This window comes from Cotesia typhae, unplaced genomic scaffold, assembly GCF_013202065.1.
Source record: "Cotesia typhae breed Kobodo isofemale line unplaced genomic scaffold, CoteBio_Ctyphae contig_50, whole genome shotgun sequence".
NCBI lineage: Eukaryota > Metazoa > Arthropoda > Insecta > Hymenoptera > Braconidae > Cotesia > Cotesia typhae.
This window is the reverse complement of record NW_027423758.1, coordinates 1,890,506-1,911,664: the sequence shown is the minus strand read 5'-3', so window position 1 is coordinate 1,911,664 and position 21,159 is coordinate 1,890,506. Positions and strand designations below refer to the sequence as shown.

Genomic DNA, 21,159 nt, shown 5'->3' with positions numbered 1-21,159 from the left:
TTTTTATTTAAAAAAAATGGCGACTGATTGAAAATTTTTTCACTATTCTTACTGTTTTTTTTTTTTTTAACCCGGCTAAAAAAATCTTTAAAATAAAAATTTTATAAATCTTTTTTTTTTATCGTCACAGTGGTGTTCCTCCTTAATTAGCGATCCAATAATTTTTTTTCCAAATATCTGTCTGATATTTTTAGAATTTTATAAATATTTAGAGTAAAGTGTCTTCAACAAAATCATGTGTTAATTTATAAACTTGACTAAAAAATTATTCATTTTAATATTTAAAAGAATAATCGTGCATTTAAAAAAATTTTTTACACAGAATATTAATTTTTTTTTTTTTAATAATAATCGAATTTGTAAAATTTTTTACATGAATTCTATAGTGAAGGACATTTTTTTTCGAGATCTTTCTATGACTAAAAAATTAATTTTTCTGGTTTTAATTTAATTAAAAATTTCACTTACTGATTTCGTGATTCATAAAGATGTGTAAAAAATTTTCAATTTAAAAATTAGCATAAATTTTTATTCTATTTTTTACCTAAAAATTTACAATTAAAAAAATAGTAATTAACGTCAGTCCGGTCTAAAATAATTAAATTATTATAAAAAATAGAATAAAAAATGAATTTTTTTTGTAAGTTTTAGATTTTACAATTTTTTGTGCCAAAGAATTTGACGCTAGAAAATTTTTAAACGCACCAAAAATTTTTTTGATTTAATTGGAATAAAAGATTAAATTTAAGATTTTAATTAACAAACTTTCTCACTCAAACAATAATTATTAATTAACTTATTGATGAAGATTTGATGCATCGAACAATAGAAAAACTTAGTCCGTCAAAAGTTTTCCATTTTAAAAACCCTAAGATTTTTTAATTAACATTTATCTTGTTCTTTTTAAAAGTTTATTCAAGAAAGATTTATCTATACATTTATTACTTATAAAATATTTAAACAGCAGAAGCTTCCAAGATTATACGTTAAAGAGGAAAAAAATAGCTGCGTAAATTAAAATCATGTAATAAAAATGAAATTTCATATAATTAATTTTTTGATTAAAAAAAATTTAATTTTTGATTGAAATTTTTTATCAAACATTAAACTACAAAATAATTAAGACTTGAAATTTTTAAAACTATAAAGCCATATTTGCACTAACCAAATACGTAGGCGTAGAAAAAAAACATTTTTATTAAAAATTTCCATTTTAATTATTATATTATAGAATTAATATATAATCTTCCTCTGGTAATTAATAATATTAATAATAACAATTTTATTAAAATTATAAACATAAATAGATGCCTATGAAACTGATATTTATTCAGTAAAATATGCTAATAATTAATGATATTCATATCAACTAAAAACTTCCATAGTACGTACCTTTTTACGATTAAAAAACATCTCCATCATACAAAGATTAAGTTTTTTAATCATTGATTATCATTAATTATTGTTGATTATTTAACGAATCACGTCATAGCTAACCAGTACGCATTCACTTTAAATCTGTGTTCCAATATTTCGTTTTCCGTTATTACATCTTAACAATTTAAATGTGGAGAAATTAATACATATATAAATATATATTTATAAATTTATTAACGAAATATTAAATTAAATATTTTTTAAGAAAGTATTATTAGTTAATATTTAAATATTAATGAAATTGTTTTTGTGTTAATTCCATTGTAGAAAAGTTTTTTTATGTATATTAAAATATATTTAAATAACTGAAATTATTGAGAGAAAGTATATACTGAGTAATAGTTAATTATAATGAATTTTATGTATATAAATATAAGTCAATTTGTAGTAATTTATCTTTGAAATTTATTTGAAATATAACTACGTATTAGAAAAAATTATGTTTATAATTTTATATTTTCTATCATATCTCACATATGTGTAATTTATGTTATCTATATTCTTAAGAGAATAAAAAAAGTTTTGTTTTCTGGATAGTCATGTGATAAAATAAATGACCTTGTATTTCGTGAAATATTGACATTTTCAAAGATTTAAGCTCATCCCGATGTTACACTCATCGAGACCTTTCATTTGAGTACCCACATCAATTTTTCATATATTTATATATATTAAATATATGTATATATGAAAAATATATAAAAAATGCATGTGGGTACTCAAATGAAAGCTCTTGATGAGTGTAACATCGAGATGAGCTTATATCTTTAAAAATATCAATAGTTAAAGAAGTAAAGAGCAATTTAATAAAAGTCATTATTTAATAAAACAAAATTTTAATTTTTTTTTTAGTTCACAAGTCACGGCAGTTACATAGTGACTGCAAAGTTGCTAGGTTTTATTATTATTATTATTGTTATTGTTATTATTTTTTTGGTTTTTTTTTTAATAGGTAATTTCACAACTTTTGACAATTACTTCAATCTAATATACTAGATAAATAATAATAATAAATTAATTGAATTTTTTTTTATTTATAAATTTCAATTATTTAAATTGAAAATATTGTGTTCATTTGATGAGAAAAATTTCACTTTACAAAAAAAAATTATTCTATGTAGTTCAAAAAATTAAATTGAACTTAATTGATAAATTTTTTATTTACATTAATTTAATAGCTTAATAAAAATTAACTTTTTTTTTTATTTATACTTAAATTCTTTATTTTTTTTTATTAATTAAATTTCAATTAAAAATATATTTTAAAAAAATTGCACTTATAATTTTTCAAGTTTTTTACATCTGAAATTTTTTTTTAAATTATTTAAGTGAAATTTTTTCAAAAAAAAATTTCTAAAAATTTTGAAATGTCGGCTAACTTAATTTTTATAAATTTTTATAAAATAATTTTTTTAATAAAAAAAATTATAACTATTTTCAGATTTCTTCTAAATTAATCTTAATTTCAATCTAACAATCTTCTTTTTATAAAAATTTGAATTTATAATAATATATAATTCTGCGAAATTTTTATTCCTACTTTTTTTTTTTTAACAATTAACACTGCTCTTCACTTTAAAATACTTACTCAATGAGTTTCTTATTTTTCTTCATTTTTTCTTTTAAAAAATTACAAAAATTATTGCCCATCCTTTATTAGATTTTGAAACTAAATATATTTTTAACTGTCGTCGGTTCTGCAACATCCCTATAAAAAAATACATGAGAGTGTGAAGTTAGTCAATAGTCGAAACTCGCAAAAAAATGGGACCTGATTTCTTATTGGTCAAAATTAAGGCGCGCAATTCAAATTTCTAGTAAACTATAATAGAAGACAAACTAGAATTCAAATTTGCGCGTCTCGACTATCAAATTTGCATATATTTTCATGCTTATAATATATTTGACCAATCACGTTACGAATAGTTTGCAACACATATTTTTCATCTTAATTTCATTATAGGATTTTTTTTTATGTATATTAATTAAAAAATAACAAACAAAACTGACAGATAAAGATTTTATTTTAAGAATTATATAGTTTTAAATACATCAAAATCATACGAAATTTCATTAGACACAATAGATATAGTGCAATAAAGTTTACAATATGTTAATTATTATTAATTAGATATTATTTAAAATATATATATATATATATATATATATATATATATATATATATATATATTTATGTATTTGCTTAAAACTTTTCTTTATTACTTTTAGCTTTATAATTTAAGTTTCAACATTTCTTCGCTTAACTTTTACTTAAAATTTTTTTGTTTTTCCATTCAATTATCTCACAGGCACTTTGTCTCTATTAAAAAACTAATATATATTGTTAACACATAACATTAGTCAATTAATAAACTAAAATAATTATAATATCATACATTCATTAATGCGAGACAAAAATTTTATACAATTGTGTCTTTAAATTTCAAGATAAATCAATTTTTATAATATTATACATAATAATTAATTAATTAAATAAATTAAGTAAATCAATACCAGCCTTAGACTATTTACATATTCTTGGTACCCATTTATATAATTAACAATATTTTTATGTATTTTTTTTCTTAAGTACTAATGAAATACAATAATTTTATTACTTATTCATTTCTTCTTTTGAACTACAGTAATAAAAATTAAATTTAAAATGAGGGTGAATTCAGCAGACAGCTAATTTTTGAAAATTTTTAGATTAATTTTAATTTAATGGTTTCAAAAAAAAAATCTAAAAAATTGCATAGAAAAAATTTGTGAAAATTTCTATATGCAATTTTTTTATACTATTTTTTTTTGTAACAAAAAAATTGTTTATAAATTATTAAAAAATTATCAGATGTCTGCTAAATTCACACTCATGATTTAAAAACGTGTGTCAACTACTTTACTATTACTATTACGTCAATAGAAATAAAAAATTACATAATCACTAAATCGTGCATTCGTGAAAAAAAATTATTATAATTAGAAAATCAATAATCAGCAATATCAAAATTTTTTTTTTTAAATATCAGTTTATCAATTTAATCAATATTTTAGTAGCAAAAATAATCATTTGATAGTTTAGACACATCAGAAATATGTAGTAATTAATATTAATAATATTTGTATCCACGGTGTAAAAAGCACAAGATAAAAATTTATAAATTTGTATGTTAACTGATACGCATCAGAGTCTTATTGTATTTTGATGGTGTTAAGTCTTATTAGTTTTTTTTTTTTTTTTTATAAATTATTTTTACTTTACCACGCCGATGATCCATTCGAGTCCCACCGTGCGTTTTTTATTTAAATTATTTCATCAATTTATTCGTGTAATTATTTCTGAATAAAAATGAGCCGGGATCTTTTTTTTTGACAACTTTGTCCTGTCCGATAGCCGCACAGCACTCGAATCAGTCGTAGAGAGCTGAAACGCATATTTCTCTTAATTTAAGTTCAAAATTAATTTTTTTTTACTTATATTTTTTATTGTAAATGACAACGGAGCTTATTTAATTTACATAAGCATGAATTATTTTATCTTGGGTATATTTTTCACAAATACACGATTTTTAAAGCGTTGAGGCAAGAATTTAATAAAAATTATTGCATGAGCACTCTTATCAATATCGATATCAATTTAAGCACAATAATTACATTTAAGTTTTATTATAAATTATTGGTATTTAAATGAGTATTCTTAAATTGATTTTACAATTTTCTTTGTCTGAATTTTTAATTATTTTTTTGGTTTAATTTTTTTTTTTTTTTTTTTTTGGTGGATAATTTTATCCGGTATATGTTTATGTGTTATCACATTTATACTTTTTAAGTTTGACTCAAACTGAGTCGCACCAATACTTCCGGTAGAATTCAGTAGGTCAGTTTTAATTATTTCAATTTAAAAAAAAAAAAAAAAAAAAAAAATACTTTTTTATGATTAATTATTATCTCTATTAAACATTTTTTTTATTATTAAATTAAGTACTACAAATTTTTAAACATATTAATAAATTTTGGAATTTTTCAATTAAAAAAAAAATTTTTTTAATTGATTATTTTTGCAAAAAAAAAAAAAAATCAAAAAATTATTTTTACAATTTCAATAAATAAAAATTCCAAAAAATATTTTTTTTTACAATTAAAAATTATCAACTATTTTAAAACTACATATTGTCTAAAAAAAAAAAAAAATTTTAATATTTATGTATAATAATATTAAAGTGTATATAAATCAAAATGAAAATGAGTGATAATTTAAGTGACAATGATTATTTAATTTTAATTGCATTATCGTGCGTATTATTTTTACAGTTATCAATTCCAGGAGATGCGGAGGAAGAAGTAGAAATAGCATCAACGGAGCTGATATCAAATTTATCATTAAAACTATCGCAAACAGAATACTCATTAACTTTATGACTACCCTTGTCATTAATAATATTATAAATCGTATCTAAATTATCACCAATACTTTTGTCAATACCATTCGTACCGTTGACACCGTTTCGCGCGTAGCCTAATCCGTTTTCGTGACCGTTTACATCATTACCGTTAGCCCTACAACCAATCACTCCGTTAATATGATTTTTAGGAGAGTCGGCCACTGCCTCGCAGGTATCTCGTTTTATTTCTTGTGTTGAAGCACCTTTCACCATGCCTGCAAGAGCGTAATCTGTACAATTCAAAAGCCATTGACGTACACCAGCACAACACACACTAAGCGGGCTTTCATCTCCCTTTCCGCTTCATTTTACTTAGTTTATTATTTATAATTACAATTATTTATTTATTTAATATATTAATAATTAAAAACTAAATTTACAATTTAATTATACTTACTGTGTAAATTGTGACAGTATTTACTTCCAGTTGTGTTCCACTCTTCCCGCAAGCTCAGGTTGAACATACTGTAGTCGGGATTACCAGTCACATCTTGCTCAATGGCCAAAAAGTTTGGTAGTATATTTTTTAGTCCATCTCCTGTTAAAGCTGTGTATGTTTCCAGTAACATCAATCCACGGCATCTGCATTTAAATTTATAAAATTATCAATTCTGTCAATATTTATTCAATTTAATTAAACTCAGTTTTATCATTGACTTTTTATTAATTACTGACCTTTGTTTTTATTTTTTAATTTATAGAAAGTAAAGTTTAAAAATTTTTTTAACAGAAAATTTTAAGGGGGAATTAAAGAGGTGATTTTTGGGAATTTTTTTGACAGGGAAAATAAAGGAATTTTGGAATCGGATTTTTTTTATTTTATTAAGGGCACATTAAAGATTATTACCCTAAATTTTTATTAAAGAATATTTAATTTTTTATAAAATTAAAAAATATTAAATTTTTTAAAAAATTAAAAAATATTTAAAGCAATTTGGGTTTTTATTTTCAGATGATCCGTTTTTGAATTATCGAACCGATTATAGAGGGAGAAATTTTTTCTAGTGCTCTTACGAAATTGTTAATAACTTTGTAATAATTATTTTTTTTTTAAATAAAAATTTAGAGTAATAATCTTTAATATACCCTTAATAAAATAAAAAAAATCCGATCCCCAAATTCTTTTATTTTCCCTGTCAAAAAAATTCCCGAAAATCACCTCTTTTCTTCGATCGTTAAACTCAGTTTTATTATTGACTTTACATTAACTACTGACCTTTGTTTTTATTTAAAAATTTATAAAAAGTAAAGTTTAAAAATTTTTTTAACAGACAATTTAAAATTTTTATGGCCATAATTTAAAGTCACTAATTAAAACATTAGTTAAATAAAAAAAAAAAAATTGTACCGTGGATGTCCAGGTTCTCTGTAGATGTCCAATTGAAAATACTGATTATTTATTAAAAAACACCGTCTGCGCTTGAAGATTATAAAATGCGCATCATCACGTTGAGCTAGCATGTTTAAATAATCACGATGTGTTAGAGGTGTTTTGACTTCAACAACTTGTCCGCACATTTTTGGTCGTCTTATTGTATGTATATACGACCAGTGACCTTTATAAGAAGAAAAGTAAAAAAACGAATGGATATTAATAATAAATCTATTTATTATAAAATTATGTTGTGGACAATTTAAATGAATAAATAATAAAATTAATTAATTGAAATTAAGAAATTTATATGAATTTTAAATGTATGTATAATAATAATAACAATAATAATATCAATAATAATAATAATTAAGCACCTTTTTGTCCACGTTTTCTCAAACGCGCCTGCATGCTAGGCATTCTACTCTGGAGGTAGTTATGTACGACGTCAAAGTCTTGAAAGGGTGGAAATTCAGCTTCTGATGGCAATGGTCCTTTGACAAGAAACTTAACTTTCCGACTACTAGCACGTAATCTATCACCAGTATCGATACAAAGTTTCTGGCAAATACACTCAATCATCCGGCATATTTTAGACTCGAAATCCTGTGAATTGTCAATCACGTCAAAGTATGGGTGTCCGACCCAAGCTGCTGCTGCTTTGTAGTCCAACTCGCGAGCCAGCTCGACTCCTTCTGAACGACAAGCATGATCTTCAGTTGAGTAAAAATCTTCAGCGCCGTTTGCCGCTGATACCATGTGGATTATCTGGTTATAACGATTGTCTCGAAGCTCAACGTTATTCCACCCGTTTGTGGCTAGCATCAGGTCCCATTTTTCCTTTGAGATAACTAAAAAAATTAAATTAAATTAATTAGTTGTTTTTATTTTTAATAATTAATTTAAAGAAAAAATTTTTGTTTTCGAAATTTGTAAAAAATTTTTAAGATTTACACGGAAAGAACAAGATGACACTGGATATCATCCCGGACTATACTCAGTGATATCTGTGGTGAAAAAAAATTTCAGATAGTAACTAAAAAAAAAAAATCCCAGATTATACTCAGTGATATCTGGATTATAATCATTATAATCTGGATTATACTAGCTACTATCTAAAAAATTTTTTCACTCAGTATAATCTAGGATAATATCCAGTGTCATCTTGTTTTTTCCGTGTACTTAAAAAGAAAATTAAATTTATTATTCTTATAAAATTTGGCTTATTCTCTCAATAATTTAGATTAAAAAATGTTAAATTAATAAATAATAATAAAATTAAATTCAAACAAAATGATTAATAAATTGAACTATTTTAAATAATATTGAAATGAAGCAATCTCAAAAATAAACAATTACCAATAATTTATATTTATAAATCTACATATTGATGAAGAAAATACTAAAATCTATTCCATTAATAACAAACCAAATTTATCGACTAAAAATAGATAACATTAATATATAAACACAAACAAATACGTTATTTATAAAATTTAATTTTTTTCTATTTAAATAACCACAAATGTAGTTTATAAAAAATTGACCTTTAAAAAATTATCAAAAACAAAATTTTTAAAATAGCCAACGGCAAAAAATAAACAACTTTTTTTTTTCTTCTCCAAAATAAAAAAAAAAAAAAAAATAGGTCGGTTAATTCAAAGCCAATTTATCTTGAGTGCAAAAAAAAAAGTGTATTGCTTACATGCTGAAGCATCCATGGCTCCACGATCACAGATAATAAGGCAATTTCTATTGCAGCTTTCACCTAATGAGAAAAATGTATTCTCAATTTGGATCATCGTCTTCAAAAGATTTTCTTGAAACTTCAAGCCTAAAAAAAAAAAAAAAATTTATTAGTTTTTGAAATATAATTTTTATTATTTTATTTTAAATAAATTTAATAAAATATTTTTCAACCTTGTAATTATTTAATAAAATAAAATAAATGATAACAGTGCCAGTGAAAAAAAAAAAAAAATCTAACAAGTACATGATAAAAATGAAATGACGTCAAGCTTTACGTTTGTTTATTTTTTAGATAAAGAGATATTTAATAAGCTACTTAAGATTTTTAGCAGGCCAACATCCAACATTGTTGAACTTTATAATTATTACTGCGGTAATTAACTATAAGTATAATTATTATAGTTTATATTTGAGCGAGAATATGACGATCTACGAGTGGTTACACTTGCAACTCACTCACCCTTGTAAAACCCGACCTTGAGAATCTCTGACCACTTAAGTTTTCTTTTATCCTCATCATAACTCGTGCTCAAATTTTTTGTGAGTTTGTTATCTAGCTGGGCTACGAATGGACGCTCAATCACCGTTTGGCTTTTTTGTTTTCTCCAATTCCACTTGTCTCTCTTTCCACTCAAATCTCGGTAGAAAAATAAATTAATAAATATTAAATATTCAATCTAGTTTAAATTTAATTAAAATTTAATAACTAGAAGCTGTAAGTTGGAAATTAAATAAAAATATAATGGAGGGATGATAGACGGTGACCTTGAACGGGTTTTAAGGTGTTACGTGAGCTTGCAAGCTGACGTGGTCCAGAAATACTGCTATCGATTCTACACCCCAGGATTCCTCTCGCTTCTTTCTACGGTATACAGTTCTAGTCCCTTAATAACAACTTGCGTACTATACACGTGTCTACGCAACGCAACTCACGTCCCAGATTGACCTTATTATTCATCCAACTGCGTAATTTTACTTTTTTCATTAGAAATTTTTTTGTTAATTAAATATAAAATTTTTTTTTTTAATATACTTAAAATTGCTTTAAATCATCGGTAATTATTTACAAATAGAGTTCACTCTATTTTTGGCTATATTTAGGTGAAAAATTAACATTTTTTAATTTTTTTTATTCTTGACTGCGCATTAATGATAAAAAATATCGTCAAAGGAAAAAAAAAAAGATTTTGATATTTTTTTTTTGGGTAAATATTTACAAATGGAGTCAATTTTTATTTTTTTGAACGAAATTTCTATTTAATTTTATTGAGATATTTTTTTTTTTTTAAATACAAAAAAAATGAACTTAAAAAAAAATTATCATAATTTTAACAAATTTAAAAAATTTTTTTTAAATTTATAATTTTTTAAAAAAATTGGAATATTTATGACATTAAACTCAGAAGTCACTAAAGAATTTTTAAATTTTATTTAACAAAAAAAAATTACATTTTTAATTTTTTAAAATTTCTAAAAGTAAATTTTTTTTCCTAATTTTTTTTGTTAAAAAAAATTCTAAAAATTAGTAAATAGTTTTTTTGGATAAATATTTACATATGGGGTAAACCATTTCAATTTTCAATTTTTTTGAACGAAATTTCTATTTAATTTTATTGATATATATATATATATTTTTTTTAAATACACCAAAAATGAAGTGAAAAAAAAAACTATCACAATTTTAAAAATTTTTTTTAAATTTATAATTTTTTTTTTTAAATTAGAATATTTACGACATTTTTAATGCAATTTTAAATTAATATGATGAATTTTGAAGATGAAATTTTTCAATAAATTTTTCTATAAAAATAAACTAAGTCCAAAAAATTATTTAAAAAAAATTGCATTTATAATTTTTTAAAGCTTCTGAAGATGAAATTTTTCACTAAAATTTTTTTTGGATTTTTCTATAAAAATAAACTGTCTAAAAAATTATTTTAAAAAAATTGCATTTATAATTTTTTAAAAGCTTCTTAAGATGAAATTTTTAAAATAAATTCTTCTTGACATAAATCAATTGTTAAAAAATTCTAAAAATTATCAGACGTCTTTAAATTTCAGTATCATAAATTAATGACACTGAATTTAGCAAACACTTGACAAATTTTTTATTTTTCTTTAAAAATAAACTAAGTCTAAAAATTATTTAAAAAAAAAATTGCATTTATAATTTTTTAGAGCTTCTGAGAGTGAAATTTTTAAAATAAATTTTTCTTGATATAAATCAATTCTAAAAATTATCAGATGTTTAAATTTCAGTATCATTAAAAATAAAAAACTACTTTTGATATTTTCGAAATGATTTATACCAAAGAAAAACAGATGCAGGATAATTTAACAGTCGATTAATAATCCAGGCATTATCTGTTCATGTAAATAGAATAACATCTGTTTTAATTACTATATATCAGCAGGTACGATAACTACTAGGTGCAATGTTACTTGAGAACCTATACAAAATCGCTAGGAGCTGGGTGTCACCCAAATTAAAAACTTGGGTAACAATTGGTGTCATTGAAATCTGGCACACTTCTGCGACATTTTATTCATCAAATACCGGTATTAGTCACAAGTCATTTACTTGACTAATATTCGCTGCTATAATATTAAAGTTTTTTTAAATAATGACCGCCAGAAAGCTGAGTAAAGTCAAGTAAACAATTGAAAAATTTAGTTATATATATATATATATATATATATATATATATATATATATTTTTTTTTTTTTTTTTTAAAGAAGCCACTAATGTTCATTAATTGTATGAAGCCTCAGTGCAAGGGCGAGGATTTGTAACAGCATTAGTTACTAATATAAAAAACACGTGTTTTTTTATTAATGTTGTTAAGTATACTCGTAAATAACTCCAGGAAATTTTTAATTGCATTTGAACCTAAAATACTTCCGGTAATAAATTAATCCATTGACGTAAGAGAATTATTTATCTAAGAAAATGCAATCTCATAGTTGATAGTGTTGTTAAACTGTTAAACTTGCTGGTAAGTATATTTAACAAACCAATGCAATGAATTATTAGTCTCAAGTGTCCGTCGTGGAAGATCTTGAGACCAGTCTCCTCGTCATAGTTTATAACTTAAAACTTTGGCTACTTGCCATTATAAACTTTTGCATAATCCATTCTAGATTACATTGTCTGTTTTCATTTTTATTTTATTATTTTCTTTATTCAATTTTTATATTTCATCAATATTTCATTAATTATCAGTTGATATTTTATCTAATCTAAATAATAAACTTGTTAATACCTTTAACAATTGTTTATTTTCGTAAGATGAATAAATTTAAATATTTACAATAAATACTTGCTCATTTTTTGTGATTATTTGTTGCAATAAAGAATATATTGTGATTGTGATCAATGATAGCCTGTTTGTATCGGATTTAAATGTGTTAATATTGATGTCAAAATATGTGTATATATATTTATAGAAATATCTTTTTAAGGAGACATTTATTTCTGGCAACGACTCAATGACTTTTATATACAACCATTATTGACGTAAATTTTCTTTTTTCTCTTTTATCATTCTTGTGTCTGTTATAAATTTGTCTTTTTTTTTTTTTATACGGTTTTGGTGACTAATCATTTTATTTCAGGATAATAATCTTAGAACGACTTTCAACTTATTTTTAGGCAGAGTTCAGTTTTTTCTAGGACTTTTCTTTTAATAGCTTGACTAGAAATATAATTTTTTTAAAAATTTATCAAAAATTCTCTACAGAAATAATTGAAGAATTTTGAAAATTTTCAGAATTTTTGTTATAAATTCGTTAAAAGAAGAAAAATTCGTTAAAAAAATTTTATTATTGAAAGCTCTAAAAAATAACAAATGTAATTTTTTAAAAATAATTTTTTAGAGCTAGTTTATATTTTGAGACAAATAAAAAATTTTCAAGCATCTACTAATTTCAGTGTTAGAAAAATTTACCAGCCATGTAATTTTTTGAAAAATTTTTATCTAGGAATTGTAAAAAAATTAATGTAAAAAATTATACAGTAACATTTTTTTTTTTTTTTTAATAGCAAAATTATTTATAAATTTATTATTTTGCCAAAAAAAAAAAAATTTATACTAATAATTTTTAAAAAATTCTAGAAAATCAAATAATTTTAAGCGGTGACAATTAAAAAATAAAAATATATTAACAATAGTTGTAAATATTTACAACTATTTTAATTTTCATTTCTTTGAACGAAATTTCTATTTGATTTTATTGATATATTTTTTTTTGAAAAATCTATAAAAAAATAAATAATTAAAAAAATTGATTATTACAATTTTAACAAATTTTACAAATTTCTAAAAAAATTTATAAATTTTTTAGAAAATTGTGATTTTCTAATTTTTTTAAATTGTTCATTTTTTTATGTACTTAAAAAAAAATATATCAAAAAAAAAATAAAATAAAAATTTTATCCAAAAATATGAGAGCCAAAAATTTTTCAACTTTTGAAGGCAAAAAAAAAAGCTGTCGAAATTTTTATTTTTTTCTTTCATAATATTTTTTATCATAAATGCGTCGTAAAAAAAAATGCAGAATCAAAAAAAAAAAATTTGAAAATGTTTATTTTACACTTTGTTATGGCCCAAAAATAGGGTTGACTTCACTTGTAAATAATTACCATAATTTTTAGCAAAAAACCGAAAAATTTATGAAAATGAAGTTAGCCGACATTTCAAAATTTTTAGGAATTTTTTATTGAAAAAATTTTAATTAAACAATTTAAAAAAATTGTCACATGTAAAAAATTTGAAAAACTATAAGTGCAATTTTTAGAAATATCTTTTCAGTTTTAATTTAATTAATAAAAAAATCAAAAATTTTTAGAGGTCTGCTAATTTCAGTGTCATAAAAATTTTACTTCGAAAAATTTTTTACTTAAGATGTCAATGCTTATTAAAATCCAAAAAAATTTTTCGATAGATCTAATAATATTAATTTTCCTATTATTAATTTGTTTACACAAATAAAATTGAAGTGACGTAGAAGAATTAGCAACGCAGAGGTTCTCTTGAAAGTCATACGGCTATTTATTGTAAGTTAGGGTCGTACGTACTTAAAAAGATAATTTTGAGTGCATGACCTGCATTAATGCATTACATCACGTGGCTCAATAAAAATATATTTATTCATATATCATGTGTCATTTATATTAGTGACTTTTATTGTCAATGCTTTTATTAATCATCATAATCATTATTAAGTCTAGATTTTGCCGGTTTAATTTGTGCTCTTCAGCCTTGTGTCATTTTTAAAATCTCATATTTTCTACACCGTTAATATTTTACGCAGTGTTTCAAGTAAAACATTGTCAAACATAGTCTCAAGTAGCTTCCAGATATTCTAGACAGCATGAAAAAAGATCAAATCGAGGTATTCACAGTTGTGAAAAGCCTGAGGCCAGCAATTTTGCGTCAAGTTAAATATCCATACCGGCTTTTCATCCTTCTTGCTTTACCTCTTCAGCTATTTTTCTTTACTTTGTATCTCGTGTTTCTTTATCTTTGTTCATAATTCATGATTCTTCAAATTGAAATGTCTCGATAGCACATTGTAACATCCCATACAGTTTTAATATCCCTGATAAGATTTGTGAGTTTATTATTATTTTTTTTTTTTAACTAGAATTGTTTTTACTTAAGTAGCTTTCGCAAAAAATTTTAATTTTATACTAGAAAAACCTACATTAAAACTCACACGTAACTGCCCGAAACTAGATTTATTTGCATATTTCTTGACATAAATTTCTTCACGGGAATTCATACGGCAGAATTTATTTTTTTTTTCTTTAATATCACATTAAGAAATTAAAAAGTTTTTCATTAAGAAAAAATTAAGAACTCAGAATTTTTTATATTTTTAATTTAGAAGTTTCTCGCAATAAAAAAAATCATTTACGAGAAAATCTTCTTAATAATAATTATTCTTACTTAAGTAGATTTGTGCGGGAATCGAACCCGAGTTTTCAGCGTCAATTTTGCAATCTCAATTTTTTTTTTTTTTTTTTTTTAATTTGTTATACAAAAAAAAAAATTGTTTCAAAGTTGTAATTTTTCGGTAATTATTTACAAGTAAGGTCAATTCCATTTTTGGGCCATAATAAAATGTAAAATTAACATTTTCAAATTTTTATTGATTCTGCAATTTTTTTACCGCGCATTTATAATAAAAATGTCGTGAAAGAAAAAAATAAAAATTTCGATTGCTTTTTTGTCTTCAAAAGTTGGAAAAAATTTTGACTCGCATATTTTTGGGTAAAATTTTTATTTTTATTATTATTATTATTTTTTTTTTTGAAAAGTACATAAAAAAAATGAAAAATTAAAAAAAAAAGTTGAATATCACATGACAATAAATTTAGCAGATATTTAATAATAATAATAATAATTTTTAGAATTTTTTTAACAAATAAATTATGGCAAAAAAAATTAAGAAAAAAAATTGACTTTTAGAAATTTAAAAAAATTAAAAATGCAATTTTTTTAAAATAATTTTTTAAATTTGGATAAAATTTCTTTTATCTTTTTTTGATGTTTTTAAAGTATTTTTATTTGAAAAGTACATAAAAAAAACGAACCATTAAAAAAAAATTTGATTACAATTTTCTGAAAAAATTTATAAATTTTTTTTTAAATTGTGATCAACTTTTTTTTTTAATTTTCATTTTTTTAAGTACTTAAAAAAAAATACATGTCAATAAAATCAAATAAAAATTTCGTTCAAAAAAATGAAAATTGAAATGGTTGACCCTACTTGTAAATATTTACGAATTTTTCTTTTGATAATTTCAAGTAAAATATTTAATTATAAAAATCAGCAACAAAAAAACAACCTTTTGCCTGCGACCTCGAGTTATTGTGAGTAATTTGATAAATTTCTCAGTTTAATTTTTACTGTTTGTCTTATACATTGTTTCATAATAAATAATGTGCCAACTCATTATGATTTTTTTTCTATGCTGAATAGCAAAAAAAAAAAAAAAATACGACCTAATACCTAAATATTTAAATCTTTTCAAGTAACAGATTCCGAATAAATGAATTTAATGATAAAATCAGTAACAAAACTTATTAATTTTTTACTATTGGATGTAATGAAATAAAAAACAAACGGAAACATTTTCCGGAACAATTTTTACGTTAATTTTGTTAAAATTCTAGTAATTTAAATAAATAGGTCGTAAAAATATTATGACATTGCTTAGGAAAAAAATATTCATAAAAAATAACCTTAGAACGTTAATAGTAAATATTAGTCGGCTTAATGTTGTGACATTGACCTTCTAAATTCAACGACACGTTATTGATTCCTTTCTATAGTACAGATACTAAAAATTAATCAATAAAATAATATCGGAATTAGATAATTTCCTACAGTGACTTTTTCAAGCAATAGTTCCAATTTTTAGTCAAAAACTTTTAAATAATTTTATAATTTTAAATTTGCGCGCGAAAAATTTCTATAAAAATATCCAGCTAAAATTTTTAAAGATTTATGGAGATTTTATAAAAATCACGGAAGTCTTTAAGAATAAATAAAATATAAATTTAAATGAACAAATTGAAAAAATAATAATAAATTTCAATAACAATTCAATGTCAGCTGATTAAAATTCAACTGTATATCTAAATAAAAAAAAACGTATCTTATCATGACCTTAAAAATACTCCCGTGTAAAATTTTAAACAATTTAAAATAAAATCAAGTTTCTAAAAAAATAATTATCCACTTTACATAGCAATAAACTCGACTTAGATTTATGTTAACATTACTGTAGATAGTGCCGAATAAAAATTACCACTTTTTAAATCATTGCGTAACGGGTAGATAAATAAAATCGTAAACTAGATTTATAGCCTTGGAATGGATAAAAAAATATTTTTATAACTAATAAACTTCCTTATTGTCAATCACGTAGCACTTGATACGTGAATCATATAATTCAATATTATATTATATTATATGTATATGATTGTACATATATTAGCTAAATTAGTTTAGCACAAAATAACTAAATTAGCTGGAATGTTATTGCGTCATTGTGCTCTCAATCACTCAATCAATTTAATAATTTAAGTAGAAAATAATTCTTTTCCTTTTCATTTTTATAAATTAAGTGACACGCAATCGTTTTACTACTCTACAGCCAGCGGATTAATAAAATTTAATTTAACAAAGATTTAATGTAACAAAGTAAATATTTATGTATTCATTGATTTTATCATAAAAAAATAAATCGATTGTAATATCTTGTTAGTTTTGATAAAATGTATTAATTATATGTTTACTTATGTCTCACTATTACTTGTATTGGATTATGCCACAATTATTTGTCTGACTATTTTTTTCTTTCAGGGAAATAATGTCCAGCTGCAGCGTCAAACTGTCTGATCGCTTGGTTAATCTCGTACATAGATATTTAAAATATCTAGAGAGCAGAGACCTTCATTTACACTTGGTAGTTTAATTTAATGAAATAATCATGTAAATTATTATTATTTTTATCAAATTACGTAAGTTATTATTTTTTCACTGGCTCTGTGATCAAAGTGTTAATTAATTTTTTTATAGGCTATTTATTTTTCTTAAAAATAATTGATTAATTATGTAATAAAAAAATTTAACTCACTGTCTTCTTCTGTCAAGTCGGAGAACTTGACGCCGCCACTGAAATTCAAAAGATCAAATTATCACAATTTATGTTGTTGTATATTTAATTTTTAAAAAATCGTTTTTTTTTTTTTCTTCAATAAAAATGAAATTTATATCTTGAATATTTTTTGAACATGCTTAAAAATTTATAACTTGATTGAATTTTCAAAATTAAGTTTTAAATTTATCAAAAATGTAAAAATTTAAACACCTGAATTATGTAAAACTTTCAGATGTAATTATTAATTGTAATTTGTCTGCATTGATATTGTAGATACAATTATTTGTTAGTTTTAGCATACCTGAGCAGCACGGTCGCTGTCTCTGGGACACGGAACACCTGAAAAATAAGACAACCACCAACTCTATCGAATCCAGAACGAAGGAGAAAAAAACAACTCCAAAACAACTCGTCATTTTTATAAATTTTAACTCTCCTCCATCAAATTTTTAAAAATTTGCAAATAAATATTCCTCAAGCTCGTTTTCAATTTACTGGTAATTACTTGACAATCATTGAAAAAAAAAAATAAAAAAATATTCGGTACTTGATTGTAATAATTAATAATCAATAAACTTATTAATTAATCTGAGGAATAAAATAAAAAGAAAACGAGCTTGGAATTTTTTTTTTTTTGGAGTGTCAGGAAATTGAAATTTACTTTTAATATTGATAAATAATAGAAAAAATACTCTTTTTAATTAATATAATGTGTTTTTAATACACACCTTCCATCCCATGTTTTCAAAAAATGTACAAAGTCTTGCTTGTCCAGTGGTTTTGCCTCCGCATGGGCCTGAAAAATTAAAATTTATTTTTTTTTTTAATTATTTTGTTTTATCAATAAACAATAAATAAAAATAAACAGAGTATTAAATTTTTTAAATATGGTAATAAATTAGTTGAATTTTTTTTTCATATTTAATAATAATAATATAAATTGTAAGAGTTTTATAAAACTTTCAATAAAAAAACTTCTTGAGTATTTTACAACCAAAATTTTTAGGCAATTAAAAAAATTATCAAATTGATAAATAAATGGAAAATTTGTAATCTCAACGTCATTTTTCTATCGCGTGTACAACGAAAATCACATAATGACACATAATTGATATTTCTATTTGCTGTCGATCTATATAGTTAAAAATGATAAAAATTTTTTTAAAGCTAAAAAAATTACTTTATACATTAAATTACCAGTAAAACCATATTCTCCGGTGTATTAACTTTTAAAAATATGTATCTTTCAATTTGCGTCATATTCTTAACTAGATAAACTTATTAATTTATTTAACAATTACAATAGATTATTTAAATAACGATAACGAACAACTGTTAACAAAATCCACGGACATTAAATACATCTGTTTTATCAGTAAGACTAATTACTTGAAAAATATTGAATCCGACATTTTAATTAACATTTTTTTTTACTTAACAGTCTATAGCTGTAAATATAACTGTAATTACATAGAATTATTAAGTAATTTGGTAATAAAAATGAATCAATGGGTGAGAATTTTCTAATGGAAAGTTTGAAAACATTATCAAGCACACGTCTTTGATACTGAAATTTTCTAACGAGTAGGTATGTACTATCACGTTTTTTTCCTTTCATTATATAGATGATTTTTTTTTTTTTTTTTTTTTTTTTTTTTTTCCGTTCTTTAACTTTATTTAGCATGCTAATGTAAAAGTATTGTCTGTTACTATTAATAGGATATAAAATGCGAGTTTACGAAACTACAATATCGTGCCAGGCAATTAGACTATAACTAACAATAAATCAATCGTCTTGTTGATAATTATTTATGAAATCTATATTAATTAACATGAAAATCAATAACAAATATATGTTAAATTTATGAATAGCTTGCCTGAAAAAAAAATTTATTAAATTAGTAAAAATAAAAAAATAATTGATGATGCAATAATTTATTTTTAACACGTGATAGTAAAATTAATAATTGTGAATTTCTCTAAATAAATTTGAGTATGCACGAATATTAAAAATTAAATCAATATAAAATTCTTGTCACCATTAGAGAATAAACACAATTGATTGAACAGGGTAGTAACGATAAATATAATAAAGGGTAGAAAAAAAAGTAAATAAAAACTTACCTCCAGTTAAAACGACCTTGTAGACTCTTTTTTGCTCCATTTTTATTTTTGAAATAAACAAATATTTGTTAGTTAAAAATTTAAATAAATAATAGTCACGATGTCACGTTATCTGGTTCTGGTTAAAGTCAGGCTGATGATGGGATTTATAAAAATAATTTTATTATTTTTTTTCCTACAAGTCCCACGTTGTGATGGGCCAAGTTAAATTAGCACGATATCCGGTGGTGAGTAGTAGTAGTCTTATGAAAAAAAAAATAATAAAATTCGGCAACGGTCTACGGTGTCTACGGTTTGAAATTATTACTACATCAACACCATGCCGAGCATGCCGATACTCGATTTTATTTTATACGTCCAAGACATCTGGGAGTTTATACACACGTATCAGACGAACGTTCGTCAGATAATGAGGTTCCTTGTGGCAATGACAATTAACTTGGGTTGGAGTCGCTTCTAAGTGAAACTGAATCTTTTTTCGTTTACTAGAGGGCTAGAGGGAAACGTTGCTGTGGTTAATAAATGTGAAGTTAGCTGTTTAAACATTTTTTGGTGGTGGGGGGACGGATTTAAACGAACTACTTTCGCGCGTTACGGAGATTTACGAAGGGTTTGAAAACGCTACGATTATTCCCGATGATATTAAAATTTTTTAGCAGTCATTTGAGAATTTTTTAATTTTATTCAACAAAAAAATTAATTTCGAAAATTTATTTTAAAAAAAATTATAATACTGAAATTAGCGATCAGCTGTCAATTTTAAAAATTTTTTTAACAAATTAATTACAATAAAAAAAATGACACTGAAGTTAGCAGACGTCTAAAAATTTTTGATTATTTTTATTAATTAAATTAAAACTCAAAAGATATTTATAAAAAATTGCACTTATATTTTTTCAAGTTTTGTTACACGAAGATTAAATTAGAGGACATCTAAAAATTTTTGGAAATTTTTTAGCTCTAATTTAATGAATAAAAAACATAAAATTAAAAATGTCAGCTAACTTAATTTTCATGTTTTTTACATGTAACAATTTTTTTTTTTATTTTTTAAGTGAAATTTTTTCAAAAAAAAATTTCTAAAAATTTTGAAATGTCGGCTAACTTCACTTTCATTAAAAAAAATGCTTTTAAAATTTTTCAAATTGCTACAAAATTCCAAAAACATTATTTTTAATATCTAATCAACTTCAGTGTTATAAAAAGTTAAATTTTTAATTTTTTTAAATTTCTAAATGTCAATTTTTTTTTCCTATTTTTTTTGCCATCATTTATTTGTTAGAAAAAATTCTAAAAATTATTATCATTATAAATGCTAAATTTATTTTCATTTATTCCCGAGGTAATAAGTACAATTGAA

The 21,159-nt window shown here is 22.8% G+C and overlaps 1 protein-coding gene across 4 annotated transcripts; it reads right to left on the bottom strand.

The window, feature by feature from the left end:
- Nucleotides 1–4,662: 4,662 nt before the first annotated feature.
- Nucleotides 4,663–20,262, bottom strand: Ttd14 (TRPL translocation defect 14). Of its 4 annotated transcripts, none has more exons than XM_074250165.1 (9): nucleotides 19,800–20,262; nucleotides 18,404–18,471; nucleotides 17,977–18,014; nucleotides 17,652–17,689; nucleotides 8,957–9,085; nucleotides 7,629–8,102; nucleotides 7,228–7,435; nucleotides 6,277–6,461; nucleotides 4,663–6,109 (listed from the first exon to the last, which is right to left on the bottom strand). In XM_074250165.1, exons 1-9 carry the CDS (start codon nucleotides 19,837–19,839, stop codon nucleotides 5,706–5,708), a joined length of 1,584 nt encoding a protein of 527 aa, XP_074106266.1. In that variant the 5' UTR covers nucleotides 19,840–20,262; the 3' UTR covers nucleotides 4,663–5,705. The 4 variants fall into 4 exon arrangements, with proteins under 4 accessions (XP_074106266.1, XP_074106267.1, XP_074106268.1 ...); XM_074250166.1 differs by having other exon boundaries at nucleotides 4,663–6,094; nucleotides 19,800–20,261; XM_074250167.1 differs by having other exon boundaries at nucleotides 4,663–4,861; nucleotides 19,800–20,261.
- Between the last annotated feature and the right edge of the window lie 897 nt (nucleotides 20,263–21,159).